The sequence below is a fragment of the Pristiophorus japonicus genome, chromosome 9, assembly GCF_044704955.1.
Source record: "Pristiophorus japonicus isolate sPriJap1 chromosome 9, sPriJap1.hap1, whole genome shotgun sequence".
NCBI classification, from domain to species: Eukaryota; Metazoa; Chordata; class Chondrichthyes; family Pristiophoridae; genus Pristiophorus; species Pristiophorus japonicus.
In genome coordinates, this window is record NC_091985.1 from 149,524,820 (window position 1) to 149,542,367 (window position 17,548).

The 17,548-nt window shown below is 45.8% G+C and overlaps 1 protein-coding gene across 7 annotated transcripts in view; it reads right to left on the minus strand.

Annotated features, from left to right (window-relative positions):
• adgb (androglobin) overlaps positions 1-17,548 on the minus strand; it is a 513,562-nt gene that overhangs the window by 52,099 nt on the left and 443,915 nt on the right. For all 7 annotated transcript variants that reach the window (XM_070889961.1, XM_070889958.1, XM_070889959.1 and 4 more), the window contains 3 exons: positions 14,306-14,490; positions 9,256-9,452; positions 6,055-6,163 (listed from right to left, as the gene is read on the minus strand). In XM_070889961.1, the coding sequence (XP_070746062.1) occupies positions 6,055-6,163; positions 9,256-9,452; positions 14,306-14,490 (491 nt within the window). The remainder of the gene's footprint in view (positions 1-6,054; positions 6,164-9,255; positions 9,453-14,305; positions 14,491-17,548) is intronic.

A 17,548-nucleotide genomic window follows, 5' to 3' on the forward strand; every position in this document is an offset into this window, starting at 1 on the left:
GCCACGGTGCCATGAACTTGGCTGCTGCTGCCCTCCTCTGATGAGTCATCCCCCTCAACAGTACTCAAAAACGGTGTATCTGTTTTGCAGGGTGATGACCGCAGGGGACCCCTGCACTACCTTCCTTGCACTGCTCTTCCTGCTGGTCTTCCATTCCCTAGCTGGTTGTGGACCCTTCACCTGTGGTAAGACCAGCTCGCTACACGTGCTACTCACGTCATTCTCAGCATCGTGGATGCTCCAGAGTGAATTCACCCTCAGCTCCAATTCCGCAATGCGGACCGTCAGGAGCTGGAGGCGGACACACTTTCCTGGAAGTGTCCCTGAGTTCCCACATGGTACAGGAGGAGCATATCACGTGAGCGAGCTCTCCTGCCATGACTTAACCCTTAGATCATTCCCTCAGTACCCCTTTCCTGCTTTCTCTCCATACCCCTTGATCCCCCCCTTAGCCGGAATGGCCATATCTAACTCTCTCTTGAATATATCCAATGAACTGACAGATAATAAATTGCAAATACTTGTACTACCTTCCCTTGAGGAAGGTGCAATTGGAGCAACAAATGCTGGATCAAAAAGTTCATTGTATCCGAGTTAAACCTGCCATGTGCAGCTCAGTTTGCTTGATACCTGTTTGTTTCCAAAAAATGACTCAAACTCAGCTCAAAGAGGAAATGCTGCCCTTCACAATTCCAGATGACAACCCCTTGCCCTACTCAGGATTTGCAGTATTAAAGGAAAGTAATTTCCATTCCTTTAACTGTGCTGTATACCTCAGGTGATGTCAGGTGCCCTCTTTCTTGGTTGAAGAGTCTACGCCTTCCTCCCACTGACACAAGGACGCAGTCCCCCAGCTCGCTACACTGCCTGAATGCCTCTCGTTTCTTACCCATCAGAATTAGATCCATGACTAGATGTAGCGCTTTAGATTGATCATGACAGTCTTCCACTTCATTACGACAGTGTGTCCCCCAAATCGGATGGTGGTGGGAGGGGAAGTTTACCTTCAGTCTCAGCTCCAGCATCGATCTATCCCACAGGCAGTATTTCAATTGGTATACACTTCTTCTGTTTTTCAATCCTACGGTTGAACTTGAAGGAAGTTCTGTATCATCACTCTGGGTTTTGTTGTTTTGAAGCTGCCATTTCTTTGATATCCAAATTCGCTGGAGGTGTCCTATTGTTCCACAGCCTTTGCACGCATAGTGTTTGAAGCGGCATTGATGGGCTCGATGATCACCTCCGCAGCACTAACAAGGCGTTAACTGCCTCGCATTAACATTTGATGGCGGACTCTGGGTCATCTGAGGTCGTGCAGCTGCAGGCGTGTACATTCTGCCATATGCATTCCTGCCTGAAAACAACGTTACTTTGTGTACAGTACTTGCCGAAACCTCTTTATGCTGCGAAATTTGTTTGGTGTTATCGCTGGGGACATAAATGCCTGGGCTATCGTTATGGCTTTGCTCAGGTTCGATGTTTCAACAGTCAATAGTTTGCGAAGGATAACCTCATGGCCAATGTCAAGCACAAAAAAGTCTCTTAGCATTTGCTCCAGGAATCCATCGAATTCGCAATGTCCTGCAAGGCGCCTTAGTTCAGCAACATAGCTCGCCTCTTCCTGGCCTTCAGACCGTTGACATGTATAAAATCGATACCTTGCCATCAGAACACTCTCCTTCGGATTTAGGTGCTCCTTGACCAGCATACACAGTTCTTCATCCGATTAGATTGTTGGTCTCACCGGAGCAAGAAGATTCTTTATGAGGCCATAGGTTGTTGCCCCGCAGACGGTGAGGAGGAACGCCCTTCGTTTGTCCGCGTTCTCATCCCCTTCCAGCTCATTGACCACGAAATATTGGTCGATTCGTTCCATGAAGGCTTCCCAATCGTCCCCTTCTGAGAATTTCTCCAGGATACCAACAGTTCTCTGCATTTTCACGTGATGGTTCGTTATCTCGTCGGCAGTTGTTATGTTCATAATAAAGTGGTGTAACTGAGTACTGTAGACGAGAGTAAGTGACCTTAGTTCCTTTAATCTAATGCGTGCTTATATATATTGTGTTCCCAAAGGGTGCTGGGATCCCTTGGGCCTCCAACAGGAACGCTCTGTGGTGGCGGTATAATACTGGTTACATGGGGTTGCATACATAACAAAAATCACACCTAATAGCCCTGGAATTCCTTACTCCAGGGACTTGAGGCCATAATCCACTTCCATGCAATACTGTGGAAACACTTCAACAGTTTATCTGGTCATTATCCCATTGCTGTTTGTGGGACCTTGCTGTGTGCCAATCGGCTGCCCTGTTTCCTACATTACAACAGTGACTGCACTTCAAAAATACTTCATTGGCTGTAAAGCGCTTCGAGACATCCTGAGGTCCTGAAAGGCGCTATAAAAATTCCACTTCTTTTTTTTTTTACAAAGAAGGAAAAAAATATCAAAAGATAAACTGGTCCAACCAGCACATCCCATCCATACCTGTCCCACCAACTAATCCCCACCCCACCCCCCCAAGTCACACAATCTCCTGGGAGAAGTGAAAAAATTGGAGAAAAAGTCTTCGCCAATTTGGGGGAAAGTTCCAGGAGAATACGGTAACCAATAATCCCAGATAGCAAATTACCAGTACGAAACGCTACGCAAGGTCTACCAGTCTTATTTGAAATAAACGCCTCACAAGTGAGCTGCACCAAGAATGTGGCCACATTGCTCAATTAAAAACTTGATAGAAAAAGAAAATTCATACTCTAGATGGCACTACAGCTTAAATAAAATAAAACCCAAGAGTGAGGTCAAGTGGAAAAATAAATACTTCTGACTATGTTCAGATTCAATAGAAAGTGAACCTAAGTATTTTTAAATTAACTGTACCACTTATGAGCAGGAAAGAAAGACTGACTATCTTGTACATAAGAATATAAGAAATAGGAGCAGGTTTGGCCATACGACTCCTCGAGCCTGCTCCGCCATTCAATAAGATCATGGCTGATCCGATCATGGATTCAGCTCCACTTCCCTGCCCGCTCCCCATAACCCCTTAATCCCTTATCAGTTAAGAAACTGTTTAGCTCTATCTTAAATTTATTCAATGTCCCGGCTTCATCAGCTCTTTGAGGTAGCGAATTCCACGGATTTACAACCCACTGAGAGAAGAAATTCCTCCTCATCTCAGTTTTAAATGGGCGGCCCTTTATTCTAAAATTATGCCTCCTAGTTCTCGTCTTCCAATATCAGTGGAAACATCCTCTCTGCATCCACCTTGTCAAGCCCCCTCATAATCTTATACGTTTCGATAAGTTCACCTCTCATTCTGCTGAATTCCAATGAGTAGAGGCCCAACCTACTCAACCTTTCCTCTTAAGTCAACCCCCTCATCCCCGGAATCAACCGAGTGAACCTTCTCTGAACTACCTCCAAAGCAAGTATATCCTTTCATAAATATGGAAACCAAAACCGTACACAGTATTCCAGGTGTGGCCTCACCAATATCTTATATAGCTGTAGCAAGACCTGGATGGTATTTTTTTCTGTGAAGCACATGGATCCTCCAAAGAGTGGAGGAGTAAAGCCCAGTTGGATTGGTTTTGGGAGAACAATGGCTGGGAAATCCCTCGGAGCTGCTCCCGCTCCACCATTGCTAGTTCTCCACTAGTAAGGGGGGGAACCTCTTGGAGGACAAAGGACTGAAGGGGTCTTGAGATTAAGGAGCACTGGGGAAGAAGGGCCTGAGATCTGGGAACATCGGTGTAGTCCTGGATCAGGGAACACAGGGATGATGCGGTCGGGCTCTGGGAGTGGAAAGTGGTCTGGAAGCAGTAGAAGGGCAATCTAGGGGGTTGTGAGCACATAGAAAAGATTGCTGGATTATGGCTGCGTTGTGGCAGTGTTGTGGGGGAGTGGGCCTGAAGAGAACTGCCCTCAGCTTCTTTCGGACCATCATATATGCTACTCCTCTAATATGTTCATGAACAGACAAAAAAATGGCCTCATCTGCCATAATCTACAGAAGTTATGTTAAATATTCCAATTTATCAGAACACAGACAAATAAATCACTCCTGTCTGCTTCTAGGATGAATTGCTTTAATATTCCAAGGTTTTTCAATTAAGTGTTCCAACTGAAAATCACCATTAATAAGGGTGGATAGATTCGAGCAGACATGTTCCATTTATATTGTTTATCGCAGATTTATTGCACTTGTGGTCGAGCAACAAGAATGCAAAGTAGTTGTTTTTTTATTCCCAACTCTGCCTCAGTTTCTGATGTAGAATCATAGACATTTACGGCACAGAAAGAGGCCATTGGGCCCACCATGTCTGTAAACATCAGAATATTCAGGAAATTCCAATTGAACTGGAGACACAAACAAACAAAGAAGATGGCCGCCATAGGGCCTTACAACAGCAACGTCCATTTATAAAGCACCTATAACTTAGTAAAATGTCCCAAGGTGCTTCACAGGAGCACTTTCAAGCAAGAATTTGACACTGAGCCACTTAAAAAGCTATTCGGAAAGGTGACAGAAAACTTGGTAGGTTTTAATGAGCATCTTAAAGGAGGAGAGAGAAGTAGAGGTGGAGCGGTTTAGGAAGGGAATTCCAGAGCCTAGGGTCTAGACAGTTAAAGGCATGACTTGCAATGGTGGGGCAGAGGAAATCAGCGATGCAAATGAGGCCATAATTGTAGGAATTCAGGTTTCAGGGCTGGAGAATGTTATAGAGATAGGGAGGGATGAGGACATGGCGGGATTTGAACACAAGGAGCCACTGTAGGTCAGCAAGCACAGTGGTGATGGGTGAATGGGACTTAGTGTGAGTTAGGATACAGGCAGCAGAGTTTTGGATGTACTGAAGTTTACAGAGGGTGAGAGATAGGAGGCCAGACAGCAGAGTGCTCCCTCACCCCTAATCTCCTTTATCGTTTATTCCTAATCGTCATTCCTAATCCCCCCCACACCTCATTCTAAACTATCTCCCCATCTAATCCCCTTTTCTTTCATCATCTATCCTGCTTCCCCTGTTGATAATATGATGCACATGTTCTTTAATCATTTTTTGAGCTGTAATCTATTTATAAGCGTAGTAAGCGTTTTAACCAACAAGTGTCAGCCGCCAGACAGGGGTGAAGAATCAGGAGTAAACTGGGGCCGGTTGCTCGACAAAGAGCCGAGGCCCATGCACGGCCAAAGACAGAGATGGCGGGGCGAGCACAGGGTGTAGCCCAATGCCTAACGTGACAAGCCCAACAGCATACGGGATATAGCAGGGGTACACGCAGAGGCCAGGAAGTGAACAGTGGGTTATGAATAAGAAGATCACAGTGGACCCAAGGCAACCAAAGAAGGCAGATGGCAGGGGGTGTAAAAGAGAAAACAGGCAGGGCATGAAGCATCAGAAATGAGGTGCGCCAAGAATGATAGATGAGCCTGAGGTTGTGAATTGTCAGTGACATATGAAAGGTGAGTAGCTTAAGTGGGGCCCAGGAGTGGGGGAAGTATGTCAGGAGTGGACGTTAAGTGTCCAAGAGGAGCGGACGTTATGTGTTCAAAATAAACACCCGGGAGTAGCTGATGGTTGAAGCAACTGAGAAGACATGATGATGGTTGTGAGAGCAGCGCCTTTCAGTGGAAGAGGTGGGTGACAAGGTGGGGAGGTGCAATAGCACCACCTAGTGGCCGCAAGCCGGCAGCTGCCAAATGATGGCAAATAAGATTTTGCTATTTAAAAATATGAACATTAGATTTTGCTATTGTAAAACATTGACATAAAAAGGTATGACTCAAAAATGATGACACAGGAAGTACAGTTAACATAGAAAGAAAATGTGCCCCTTATGCTGAGCGTTTAATAGATTATAGACAGATAGCGGATAGATTTTCTGTTGATTGAGCTTTAATCTGTTATGGTGCTGTCAGGATTGTACTATTGTCCTGTATGGCACACAGTGAAGAGAAATTAAACAGAAATCAAGCTTGCTGTTACATAACACTTTGCAGTGTGCATCCATTCCTTCAAATAAATGAACAGAATGACAGTGTGTTACTTTACCTGCAATCTCGTTGTCCATATCCTTCTGCGAGTCGGCAAAATTTAATTCGTTTTCAGTTAGCGGCCAGCTTTTGTGAAGAACTAACGCTTGAATGATGTATTTATGAGGCTATAGGATACCAGATTGTGAATATAACATTAATGATGAGGAAATTTACTGGGACTTGTGATTTCACACATTCTTGCATGTATCCTGTTACTTTAACAAATGCACAAATTTTACAAACTACACTGAAACTTCAATCACTCAGTGGGTTAAATGAGCTTAGATAACGTGACAGAGCAAACTTGCATTGTTAGATTATTAATTCTTCCTCCATGTTAAAAATCGCAAAATATGAGAACATTCGAGGGAGCAGAGGGGACGAATTTCATCATTAAGTTCTACCACTTGTCTGTTGTAACTTTGGCTTTACCAGGCTCTTACAGCACAGTTATGGGACATTGGAAAGAACTCACGCAGAAATTCATCCCCAGATTAGTTAAAGAACATATCTTGGGCCCAAGTTTCCACATGATTTGCGCCTGATTTTTAGGAGCAACTGGTGGAGAACGGACTATCTTAGAAATCGCAATTCTCCACATTTTTTTTCTGCAGTTCTAGTCAGGTAGAACAGTTCTACTTTGGAACAGAATTTTTTCTTCAAAAGGGGGCGTGTCCAGCCACTGACGCCTGATTTCAAAGTTTCCACAGTGACAATGTACTCCAAACTAAAGTAGAATGGAGCCAGTGAAGATTTTTGTAGAACTGAAAAAACCTGTTCTACACATTAAAAAATTAGGCGCAGGTTACAAATTAGGCGTCCAGAACGAGGGAGAGGGAGGGGGGGGGGGGGGGAGGGAACTCATTAAATTCGACAATAAATCCTTATTTATACTTCTACAAATATTATACAAATAAATCCAACCTGAATAAACATTTATAAGCAAAGAAAAGATTAAATAAACCATCTTCCTACCTGTGTGAAAGTGCTTCAGCCAGGGAGAATTCTCCCTGCAGCCGTTCATTCCCGGGGGGGGGGGGGGGGGGGGGGGGAGAAGGGAACAGCCGCTTCGTTCCCGTGGAGGGGAGGGGGGGAATTAAACAGCCGTTTCGTTCCCGCGGGGGAGGGGGGAAGGAGACAGTGAGAAGGCTGCAAGTGCTAATGTGCTTTTATTAAAAAAATGTTCAAAAATTAAACAGCTACAAAGAACTACAAAAATGGCCGAGTGCCAATGTTTTTTTCACACTGAGCATGTGCGAACGCTCCAACGCGCACGAGCAGCGTTGCCGGCAGGAAAAAAAACTAATTTAAATAGTACCCGCCCCCTCCCACTTACAAAATCGCCGCAAGTGTAGGCTCCGACAAGGAGCTGCAGAACGCTCCAGAATTGCGAGTTTTTTTTTAGGCGCCGTTTTAGGCGCGAAAAACGGGCGCCCAGCTCGGAGGGGCGCCTGTTTTTTATCGTGTGGAAACTTGGGCCCGTAATCCCTCCTACTAGGTTAACACTCCAGTGCAGTACTGAGGGAGCGCTGCACTGTTGGAGGTGCCATCTTTTGGACAAGATGTTAAACCGAGGTCCCATCTGCCCTCTAAGGTGGACGTAAGAGATCTCATGGCACTTTTTTGAAGAAGAGCAGGGAATCTCTACCCGGTGTCCTGGTCAGCATTTATCCCTCAATCAATATCACTAAAAAACAGATTACCTGGTCATTATCTCATTGTTCTTTGAGGGAGCTTGCTGTGCGCAAATTGGCTGCCACATTTTCCTATATAACAACAATGGCTACACTTCAAAAGTACTTCATTGGATGTGAAGCGCTTTGGGATGACCTGCAGTTGTGACAGGTTCTATATAAAGGCAAGTTTTTATTTTCTTTACTGAAAGCCAGCTATTTAAGTAAGGCTTACCACATGAGAGGGCGCACTACAAAGAATACTCTCCCAAGTGGAGTGATACAATTCATAAGCTGCACGGTGAATTTAGAGTGAGGCCATTCATATATTTAATACCTCATCCTTCGTACGTAGCACTTTGTTTATCATATGTTACTAATTTATTTTTGTCTAAACATTTTACAGTTTTAGGATACATTTACGCTACAGTGGCAAGATTGCCGTGAAGCATTTTCACTTTGCTTCACTGGGAGCATAGGAACAATAGTAGGTGATTCAGCCCCTTAAGGCTTTCTGACATTCAGTTAGATTATGGTGGATCTGAATCCTAACTCCATCTACCTGCTTTGGTTCCTTGACCCTTAATATCCTTGCCTAACAAAAATCTAAGTTTTGAAATTTCCAATTGACCCAGCCACATCCGAACAGCTTTTTGGGGGAAGAGTTCCCGATTTCGACTACCCTTTGAAGACGTGTTTCCTGATATCGCCCCTGAACTCTGGCCTAGTACTAATTTTAAAGTTATGCCCCCTTGTTCTGTACTCCCCCCACCAGAGGAAATAGTTTCTCTCTGTCTACCCTATCAACTCCTTTAATCATCTTAAACATCTCAAATAGATCACCCCTTAATCTTCTATAATTAGCCCTGTCCTCATAATTTAACCCTCTTAGCCCTGGTATCATTCACTAAGGAGTTGCCAAGCACTTTGTGTCACCTGACTCTGAAGCGAAGTGGAAGAGAACATCCCCTGCATTTATGAAATCTTTTTTTAAACTTGTTGGAATGGGGCAGGTAGGTGCCAATGGTGAGCCACAAGTAGCGTTTGAGCCCATTGGCCCCACAAAATGATGTGCCCTCTCACTAACCCCACAAACACTGGCTGGTGTCAGTGTTGGGAGGCATCATTGAATGTGATCACTGCTCCTGGAATTTTGCATACATAGAGTCCAGCTGCGAGGGTTTCAGTGCCCGGGAAGAGTGAGGGCGGACAGAGGCAGGAAATGTTGCACAGGTGGTAATAAGCAGTCTTGGTGACGAATAGGGCGTGGACTTGAAGCTCAACTCAGGGTCGAACAGGACACCAAGGCTTCACACAGTCTGGCTGCGTCTGAACGAGTGGCCAGAGTGGGGGATAGTGCCAATGGCAATTGAGCAGATTCTATGGCGGGGACTGAAGATGACGGCTTTGGTCTTCCGAATGTTCACTTGGAAGAAGTGTTGAGCTCATCCATGACTCCCACTCTAGTGTACTTACATCCTTAAACATTAGTATGCAGAGAGAAGACAAACTACAAAGTCATATTAATTCATGGCAATGCTTACCACTTCACCAGGTGAAGGCTTCTCCTCGATGAATGGAATTAGGGAGGAACTAGCCTCATGTTTTAAAGCTAGTGCTTTATGTTCATTTCCTGCCTTAGCGGAACCTCTTGCAGCTTTGCTACTCGAGCTCGAAGTACTTCCCAATTTTTTGGTCCCTACTCCAACAGCAGGAGTAGCGGATAGTTTACTTGTAGACACTAAGATGTAAATATAAAGTAATCATTATCAACTCTGAAAGCGTGTTGGAAGCAGATTCAATAGTAACTTTCAAAGGCTGATCCGATCATGGATTCAGGTCCACTTCCCTGCTTGCTCCCCATACCCCCTTAATCCCTTATAGTTTAAGAAACTGTCTATTTCTGTCTTAAATTTATTCAATGTCCCAGCTTCCACAGCTCTCTGAGGCAGCAAATTCCACAGATCCACAACCCTCTGAGAGAAGAAATTTCTTCTCATCTCAGTTTTAAATGGGCGGCCCCTTATTCTGAGATTATGCCCTCTAGTTCTAATCTCCCCTATCAGTGGAAACATCTTCTCTGCATCCACCTTGTCAAGCCCCCTCATAATCTTATACGTTTCGATAAGATCACCTCTCATTCTTCTGAATTCCAATGAGTAGAGGCCAAACCTACAGAAGCTTTCCTCATAAGTCAACCCCCCCATCACTGGAATCAACCCTGTGAACCTTCTCTGAACTGCCTCCAAAGCAAGTATATCCGGCGGCAAATTAACAGCTTACACCATCGATCTGGGCGGCAGCGGACGGGAGCTCCCAATCTCGGCGGCAAATACCATCCTCGCCAAAGTGCCGCCGAGGATTGAGTCGGGTCCAGGGAGGGGGGGGGGGGGGGAGACCTAAAAATAAAATCTTACAAAAAAACACTGGAACACCTTCAGGAGACCCCATACAGATAAATCACTGGAATTTAAAAAAAAAAAGATGTTCACGAACCTTTTTTTGCAGGTCTTCTTACCTACCGTCGGGGTTAGACCTGCCTCCACGCACCGGTCCTTCCCCCTGCTCCCGCCGACTCCCGCCTGGAGGAATCTGCCAGCTCGGCAGGTGGGAGGACATTTACACGACTTGGCCGTCAGCGGGTGGTTCCCGGTGGTATTCCCCTCCCGCTGGCTGCAGACCTGGAGCAATCTGTCACCGAGGGGAGTCCGCCAAAAAAACACGGCGGCAGCCGGTGGCAGTGGGTGGTAAGGCCACCAATTTCTGGCCCTATGACTCTAAGGATTTATTGAATTTGAGCTCTTTCAATCTGTTTAGGGTATCAACAATCCAAATAAAAATTCATCTGTATTTAGCATTTACTTATTAAGGTTCAAAATGGATAAATCAAAAATATGAAGTGGCTGATGTTAACAGTGAGTCGAGGAGAAATCTAATTACGCAGCGAATTATTATGATTTGGAATATTATGCCTCAAGTGATGGAAGCAGATTCAATAGTAGCTTTCAAAATGAAATTGGTTACATACTTGAAGAGGAGAATTGCAGGAGGATGCAGGGAAAGAGCAGTGAGTTGCACTAATTGGATAGCTCTTTCAAAGAGCCAGCACAGGCAAGATGTGCTGAATGGCTGTTCGATTTTATGGGGCCAAAGTGCCCCCTTTTTTAAGGCCCGTTATCACCTCAAAGAGGCGGTAACGGGGCGGTCAGGCCTTTCCAACCAGGGGCAGGTAGATGGTGCGACCATCCGTCGCGCCCCGAGTTTCTGCCCCGCCTGGCGGTCCAACCTGTTGTCGGCCGGGTGCCGACTCCTTATCGTGTGGCGCCGTCCCCTTTGCTGCCCCGCGGGGGAAATTGCCCCACAGGAGTGTGGTTGCCACCGGTCAGTGCCACTGACAGCTTCACGAGGCGGGAAGCTGCAAGAGGCTGGGCGGTGCGTCCGCCCTTAAAGGGGAGGGTGCATCACCACTGCCGCCATTTTGTTTTAATTGTCGGCTGACTGCAGTCGGCCCGACAATGGCAGCCGCTGGTTCAGCCGGGCCGCCGACAGGCAGTGCGGCGCCTGTTCTTGGGTGCCGGGCCGCTATCCCAGCCAAATCCCTCCCTGGTGGCCCAGTGGGTGCCAAGGAGGCCTCACTAGGCCTCGCACCATCTCAAACAGTGCCCCAAAGTGCTCGGAAGCGGTGACAAAGTTAAAGATCCAAATTTCTCGTCTCTTCCCCCCGACCCTCACAGGGCGGTAATGATTCGAATAATTCAAATGATCCGCCCCAAATGGTGAGGAGGGCAATTTCTCCCCCTATGATTCTTGAAGTGGGACAGTAGGTCACACTGGACATATAATCAGTCATGGATAAAGGGTTAAACGTGAACGTGCAAAAGCCAGGTTAGTGAAGCAGCAGTACAGCTGTGAGTTATCTCAAGGTTGCAGTGACAAAATAGGCACCATTCGCCTGCAATAACAGGATGGATGAGGGCCCTTCTGGTCAAGGCGCAAGAGGGATGATAACATTCCAATGTGCTAATGCACTCGCAGGACACTGTGAGGTTTGTGGAAAAGTACTGGAGACAAGCGTGGTCATTATCGTACCTTTGCTTTGAGTGACAAGGGTTTTGACCATTCAAATCAATGTATGTCTCATGTATTGAATGTCTGGCCATTATAGGCCGAGTAACTGTATAAAAACCCTGTGTTTTCTTTGTTCGGGGAGAGCGAGTGAGGACAGCTCAGCAACAGGTTGACTGCAGTCTTGACTCTCCCTTGCAAACAAAATAAAGAATACTTGAATCTTCGAACCCAGATCTTCGAATCCACTACAATTGGTGCTGCAAGCAGGGTCTCAAGCGGGCGGCGGACACTGGCAGATGGAAGCCATGTCAAATGCGTGAGTACATTTTAATTACCACGCGCAGTTGGGACAAGGGCAGAAATCTGTCTGGTGTCAGCTGCCTGAAAGATCCGAATCTGCTGGTCTGGCCGAGACTTCAAGTAGTCAGCGGAAGATCCCAGGTGAAACAATTGCGATCGGTTATATAGAAATGTGCCTGTATAACGTTGCGATTGATAATTGATAAGGTTGCAAGTAATGGTCTCACTCGTGAGGAATAAGTAAGGGACGTACCTCTGACAACCAATAAGGTTACAAGTAACGGTCTCACTCAGGGCAAGTAAGTAAGGGATGTACCGCTGACAACCAATAAGGTTGCAAGTAATGGTCTCACTCAGGGCGAGTAAGGGATGTACTGCTGACAACCAATAAGGTTGCAAGTAATGGTCTCACTCGTGAGGAGTAAGTAAGTAAGGGATGTACCGTTGACAACCTATAGCCATGGGAAGTGAGGAACTTGAGTGGGGACCAGAGGGATCCCTGACACAATACTTAGCAGACAAAAATCTAAAACAATTTGAAATAATGATTAAACAAAATTGGAAACCAGACGACCCACCCCCTGAACAAAGAAAATGGTGGGAGTCGGAAAAGAAACAAAAGGAGGAGAAAACCCTCGTTTTAATCACTCGCGCGTATTATGAATTAAGTAGACGGACTAGACTATTGACTGAGAAAGCGACGAAATAAACTGACAGTAGGTGTGATGATGACAGCATCTATCAGGACACACGAAAAGGAACAATTGCCAGCAGCCCCCATTAATTAGAAACAGTGGGGTGGTAGGAAAACCTGAAATCTGTTATAACTGCAACAGACTCTGACAAAAGTGGTGTGAAATGTAGAGAGAGGGGCTCTTTATAATGCAAGAAATAAGGGTCAAAGTTAGTTGCTATGGTGACCATTTAAAATAAAAAACAGGAAGGAATTTTAAAAAGAGATGTTCAGTGCGAATCCAAACCATGAATTGTAGGCATATAGCAGAGGAAAGTGCTAAAAACTACAGGGGGCAAAAAGTTATGGTGCATGTAGTAGCGAAAACCTTCATCAGGGGAAAAGTAATTTGGTAAAATTAAAACCTAAAGCAAGAAAGACTGAGAGAAAGGTTTGATGTGTTCATGGAAGAATAGCTGAGTCCCACTTTCCAGCAATTAGGATGTAACACAGAACAACGGGTTTCACAAGGGCTAGGATGAAGGTCAGAGAAATTCTCTGAAAAGATAACACCCCCGAGAGCGCAAACAAGATAAATGTAGACAGCTCACAGAAATAATGAAATGAGGCCGCCATGTTCAAGTCACACGAGATAGCAGAAACAAAGCCTCTTTGAGGTGAGGATAGCCAGATGCATTTGTGAAGGACACAGTCTAAGAGTTAGCCTGGGAACAATTTCACAGAAATGTAACACGTAACCTATAGGGGGCTTTCCCCCAGCAACAGTGGCCATAACTGAATGTACCAATGAAATCATTAGAAATTACTATAACTGTAGTAACCAATGAAATTGCTGTAACCTGTAGTAACCAATGAAATTGCTGTAAACTGTAGTAACCAATGTATTAGTAGCAGGTGGGCGGGGACTGGTGGCAAATAACCACTGGAACACTTCTCCATGTAGTTTCACCATTTTTATTGTAGTTAGACTGTATAAAATGTAACTGCGCAGCATTCGCGGGACATAGTGAGGTTTGTGGAAAAGTACTGGAGACTTTGCTTTGAGTGACAAGGGTTTTGACCATTCAAATCAATGTATGTCTCATGTATTGAATGTCTGGCCATTGTAGGTTGAGTAACTGTATAAAAACCCTGTGTTTTCTTTGTTCGGGGAGAGCGAATGAGGACAGCTCAGCAACAGGTTAACTGCAGACTCGACTCTCCCTTGCAAACAAAATAAAGACTACTTGAATCTTCGAACCCAGATCCGATGTTGAGTGTTTATTTTAAATACTCCACTACAATTCTAATAGGAGATGAGTCTCAAGGAATGCTTGGGGTGGGGAATGTTTCCTGTGTGGAAACTCATCCCCAATCATTTTCCTATACATAACACACAAAGAACAGCATCCTCCTGTGTTCATTCAAAACTATCGCTTGGTAGTTGAGAGAAAGGAAAAAGTGGGAGAAGGAGAAAAAGAGCGCGGGAGAGTGGAGAGTGAGAGAGAGAAAGAAAGTGCATGTAGGCTGAAGATTTCTGGAGTCACACTTACCCTGATGAATTGTACGTCCTACAGTTTTGCGAATCAGATATGAAGGAATGATAGCATGGCCTTTTCCAGTTGCTCTTGCTACTTCTTTCTCTTGATCTAGGATTTGTAGCTTGATGTATACATCTGGCTTGGAGGTCTGTACGTGGAGCGTAGTTAAGTGATTTGCATTCACATTCAACTGGAACCTGCAAAAGGTGTCGGTGAAAATATAATATTGCTAACTTAAAAATAGATCGAGGTAGAAATTTGGGTGCGCGGAGCTATGATCCTTGTGCCTGATTGCTGAGGCCCAAGGCGCCCCCTATATTGGGCCTTGGCCTTATTGACATCATGCTGGCATAGCGCGAAGAGCCAGTCGGCAAGAAGTCAATGATGATAAGGCTGCTGTGACGGCAGGTAATTGAAGGCCGGGTGGGGTGTGTGAGGGGAGCAAAAGAAATGGAGGCTGGGTCGGGTGGAGATTGGAGGCTGAGTCAGGGGGAGATCATAAGCTGAGTCAGAAGGAGAACATAAGCCAGTCGGGGAAGATTAGAGGTTGGATCAGGTGGAGATAGGAAGGGAGGTCAAGGGGAAATTGGAGGTTGGGCCGGGGGGGGGGGGGGGGGGGGAAAGATCGGAGGCCGGGCTGGGGGGAGATCGGGGAGCCGGGCCGGGGGGGGGGGAGATCGGAGTCCGTGCCGGGAGGGGGGGGGGGAGATCGGGGGGCCGGGCCGGGGGGGGCGTGAAGATCGGAGGCCGGGCCCGTGGGGCGGGGGGGAAATCGGAGGCCGTGCCAGGGGGAGATCAGACACAGAATCGGGGTAGCGGGCGAGTGATCGGAGGCCAAGTCGGGGGGCGATTGGAGGTTGGGTTGGGAGGAGATCGGAGGCCGGGTCGCGGGGGGGGGGGGGCAGGGGGCGGTGATCGGAGGTCGGGCTGGGGGGAGATCAGAGGCTGGGCCGGGGGAGGGGGGTGGGGGAGAAGATCGGAGGCCGGGTCAGGGAAGGGTTTGTGGGGGTTGGCAGAGAGATCTCAGGAGATTATTTTAGCTCGAAATCATACAATGCATTCTTCACTGTTACATACATAAAAGGGTAAATTTGCTCCCCGTGCGTGGCCTCAGTGGACAGGAAGGGGGGGATTGTAGAATCCAGCACACCTGATTCTATGATCTACACAACCAGTGGGCGCGTTTCCATGCCGAGCATCTTGCCTCACCAAATTTACCCTACACTTCCAGAATATCAGCAATCAATTGCCCAGAAAACAAGGCCAAAGGAATTGATGATTTATTTGCTATTGCAACACCCTTCCTGAAAGGGATTCTCCGAAATGATTCACTTGCTCTGACAAAAATATATTGCAGCTTGGTGATGGCCTTGATGAAACTGCAAGAATTCAATAAGTATCAACTATCATCATCTATTTTTTGTTAATTCACCATAGTTTATAACTCATAATCCCACTTCCACCACAAAGTAGTTGGACAGTCAAATTTGGTTGCCACCACCTTTCCCTTCAGGAAGGATGCAGCACTGTTAGAAAGTAGTGGGAGCCACCTTGCAATCATCTCAATGACCAGAGATGATCTGCAAGAAGCACAGGAAAATGTTTAACTTGGAGCTGGGAGTTTAAGTGTCTGTAGTGGCTCAGTGCTAGCACTTTCTGACATCTAATTCAGAAGGTCGTGGGTTCAAGTCCCACTCCCCGAGCACAAAAGCTACACTGACACTCTCATGCAGTACTGAGGGAGTGCTACACTGTCGGAGGTGCCGCCTTTCAGATGAGATGTTAAACCGAGGCCTCGTCTCAGGTGGACGTAAAGAAGCTAGGGCATTATTTCGAAGAAGAGGAGGGGAGTTCTCCCCGGTGTCCAGGCCAATATTTATCCCTCATCCAACATCACTAAAACAGAAGATTTGATCATTATTACATTGCTATTTGTGGGACCTAGCTGTGCTCAAGTTGCCTGTGGTGTTTCCTACATTACACAAAAGTACTTTATTGGCTGCAAAGCGCTTTGGGATGTCCTGAGATTGTGAAATGCGCTATGGCAGTGCAAGTCTTTCTTTTATTCATTGAAGCACTGGTATTGTAAAAAGCCCTGTGGCAGAAATAGATCTTTACCTGTTTTTTGAAAATTGATTTTATTAATGACAGTTGTTTTAAAATAATGTATTTTAATCCACTATTCCATTCTAAAGCAAAAATTTGAAGGTCTCTTCTGTTCATGATTATTTTAACAGGCCAACCCCTGAGAATATCTTCGTCTCTTGTGCCATGTCCTAAATAGCAACAGCATCTAAGCAGGCACCCCTGCAGTCTGCCTTGGAGAGAGCTGGTTAGAGGGCAGCACCATGGTCCCAAGCAGTAGGTGAGGCAACAGGGAAAAAAATGGGTGTGGGTTTTAAGAATTATGGTGCAGGACTAAGATGATGATGCTGGCCTGAATGTGACACTTCCCTTTTATTCCGAATCGGGTGGAGTAGTTCTATGGGTATAGGAAGGGAGGATTTTTTCTCTGTGGTCAGGATTCTCTCTATTCTGCTCCAAATGAGAGTGGTTTGAAATTAAACAGGAATTTAGAAGTATTAAATGAACAGAGCTGAACATTGGTATGTGAGAGTTGGATTCTTAGCATCGTTGCAGCTGATTGTGGTGCTAATCAAAATCTCAGCTGGTTCTTCAAGATTGTTAGGAAAATTTTTATAGTGGTGGTGGAGAAGTCCCGAGGAAATTTCCAGCGTAAAAGTGCATCTGTGGTCTAACCACAGTGGGGAACAACAAAAAAGAGTAATGTAGCTTCTAACATCAGGTGGTCCAAGCGATGCGTGCTGGAAGGTGCAATGACCCCTCAGAAATAGGGGGATCAGACAGGGGGAAAATGTGAGGCACACTAAGATGGGTTTAGAGTGCACATGCGTGAATGAACGGAGTGTGACAAATAAGGTTGGTACACTGCAGGCACAAATTGCCACATGGGATTATAATACTGTGGCAATAATGGAGACCTGGCTCAAATGAGGAGAGGATTAGGATAGTAATATTCCTTGCTACAAGATATGCAGGCAAGAAAAGAAATGAAATAAAGAGGGTGGAGGTGGGGTGGGGTGGCAGTATTGATCACAGATACTGTTACAGCACTGGAAAGGGATGATATACTTGAGGGTTCAAAGACAGAATGTATTTGGTTAGAATTAAGAAACAATAGAGGAACTATTACACTGCTGGGTGTATACTATAGACCACCAAACAGTGGGAAGG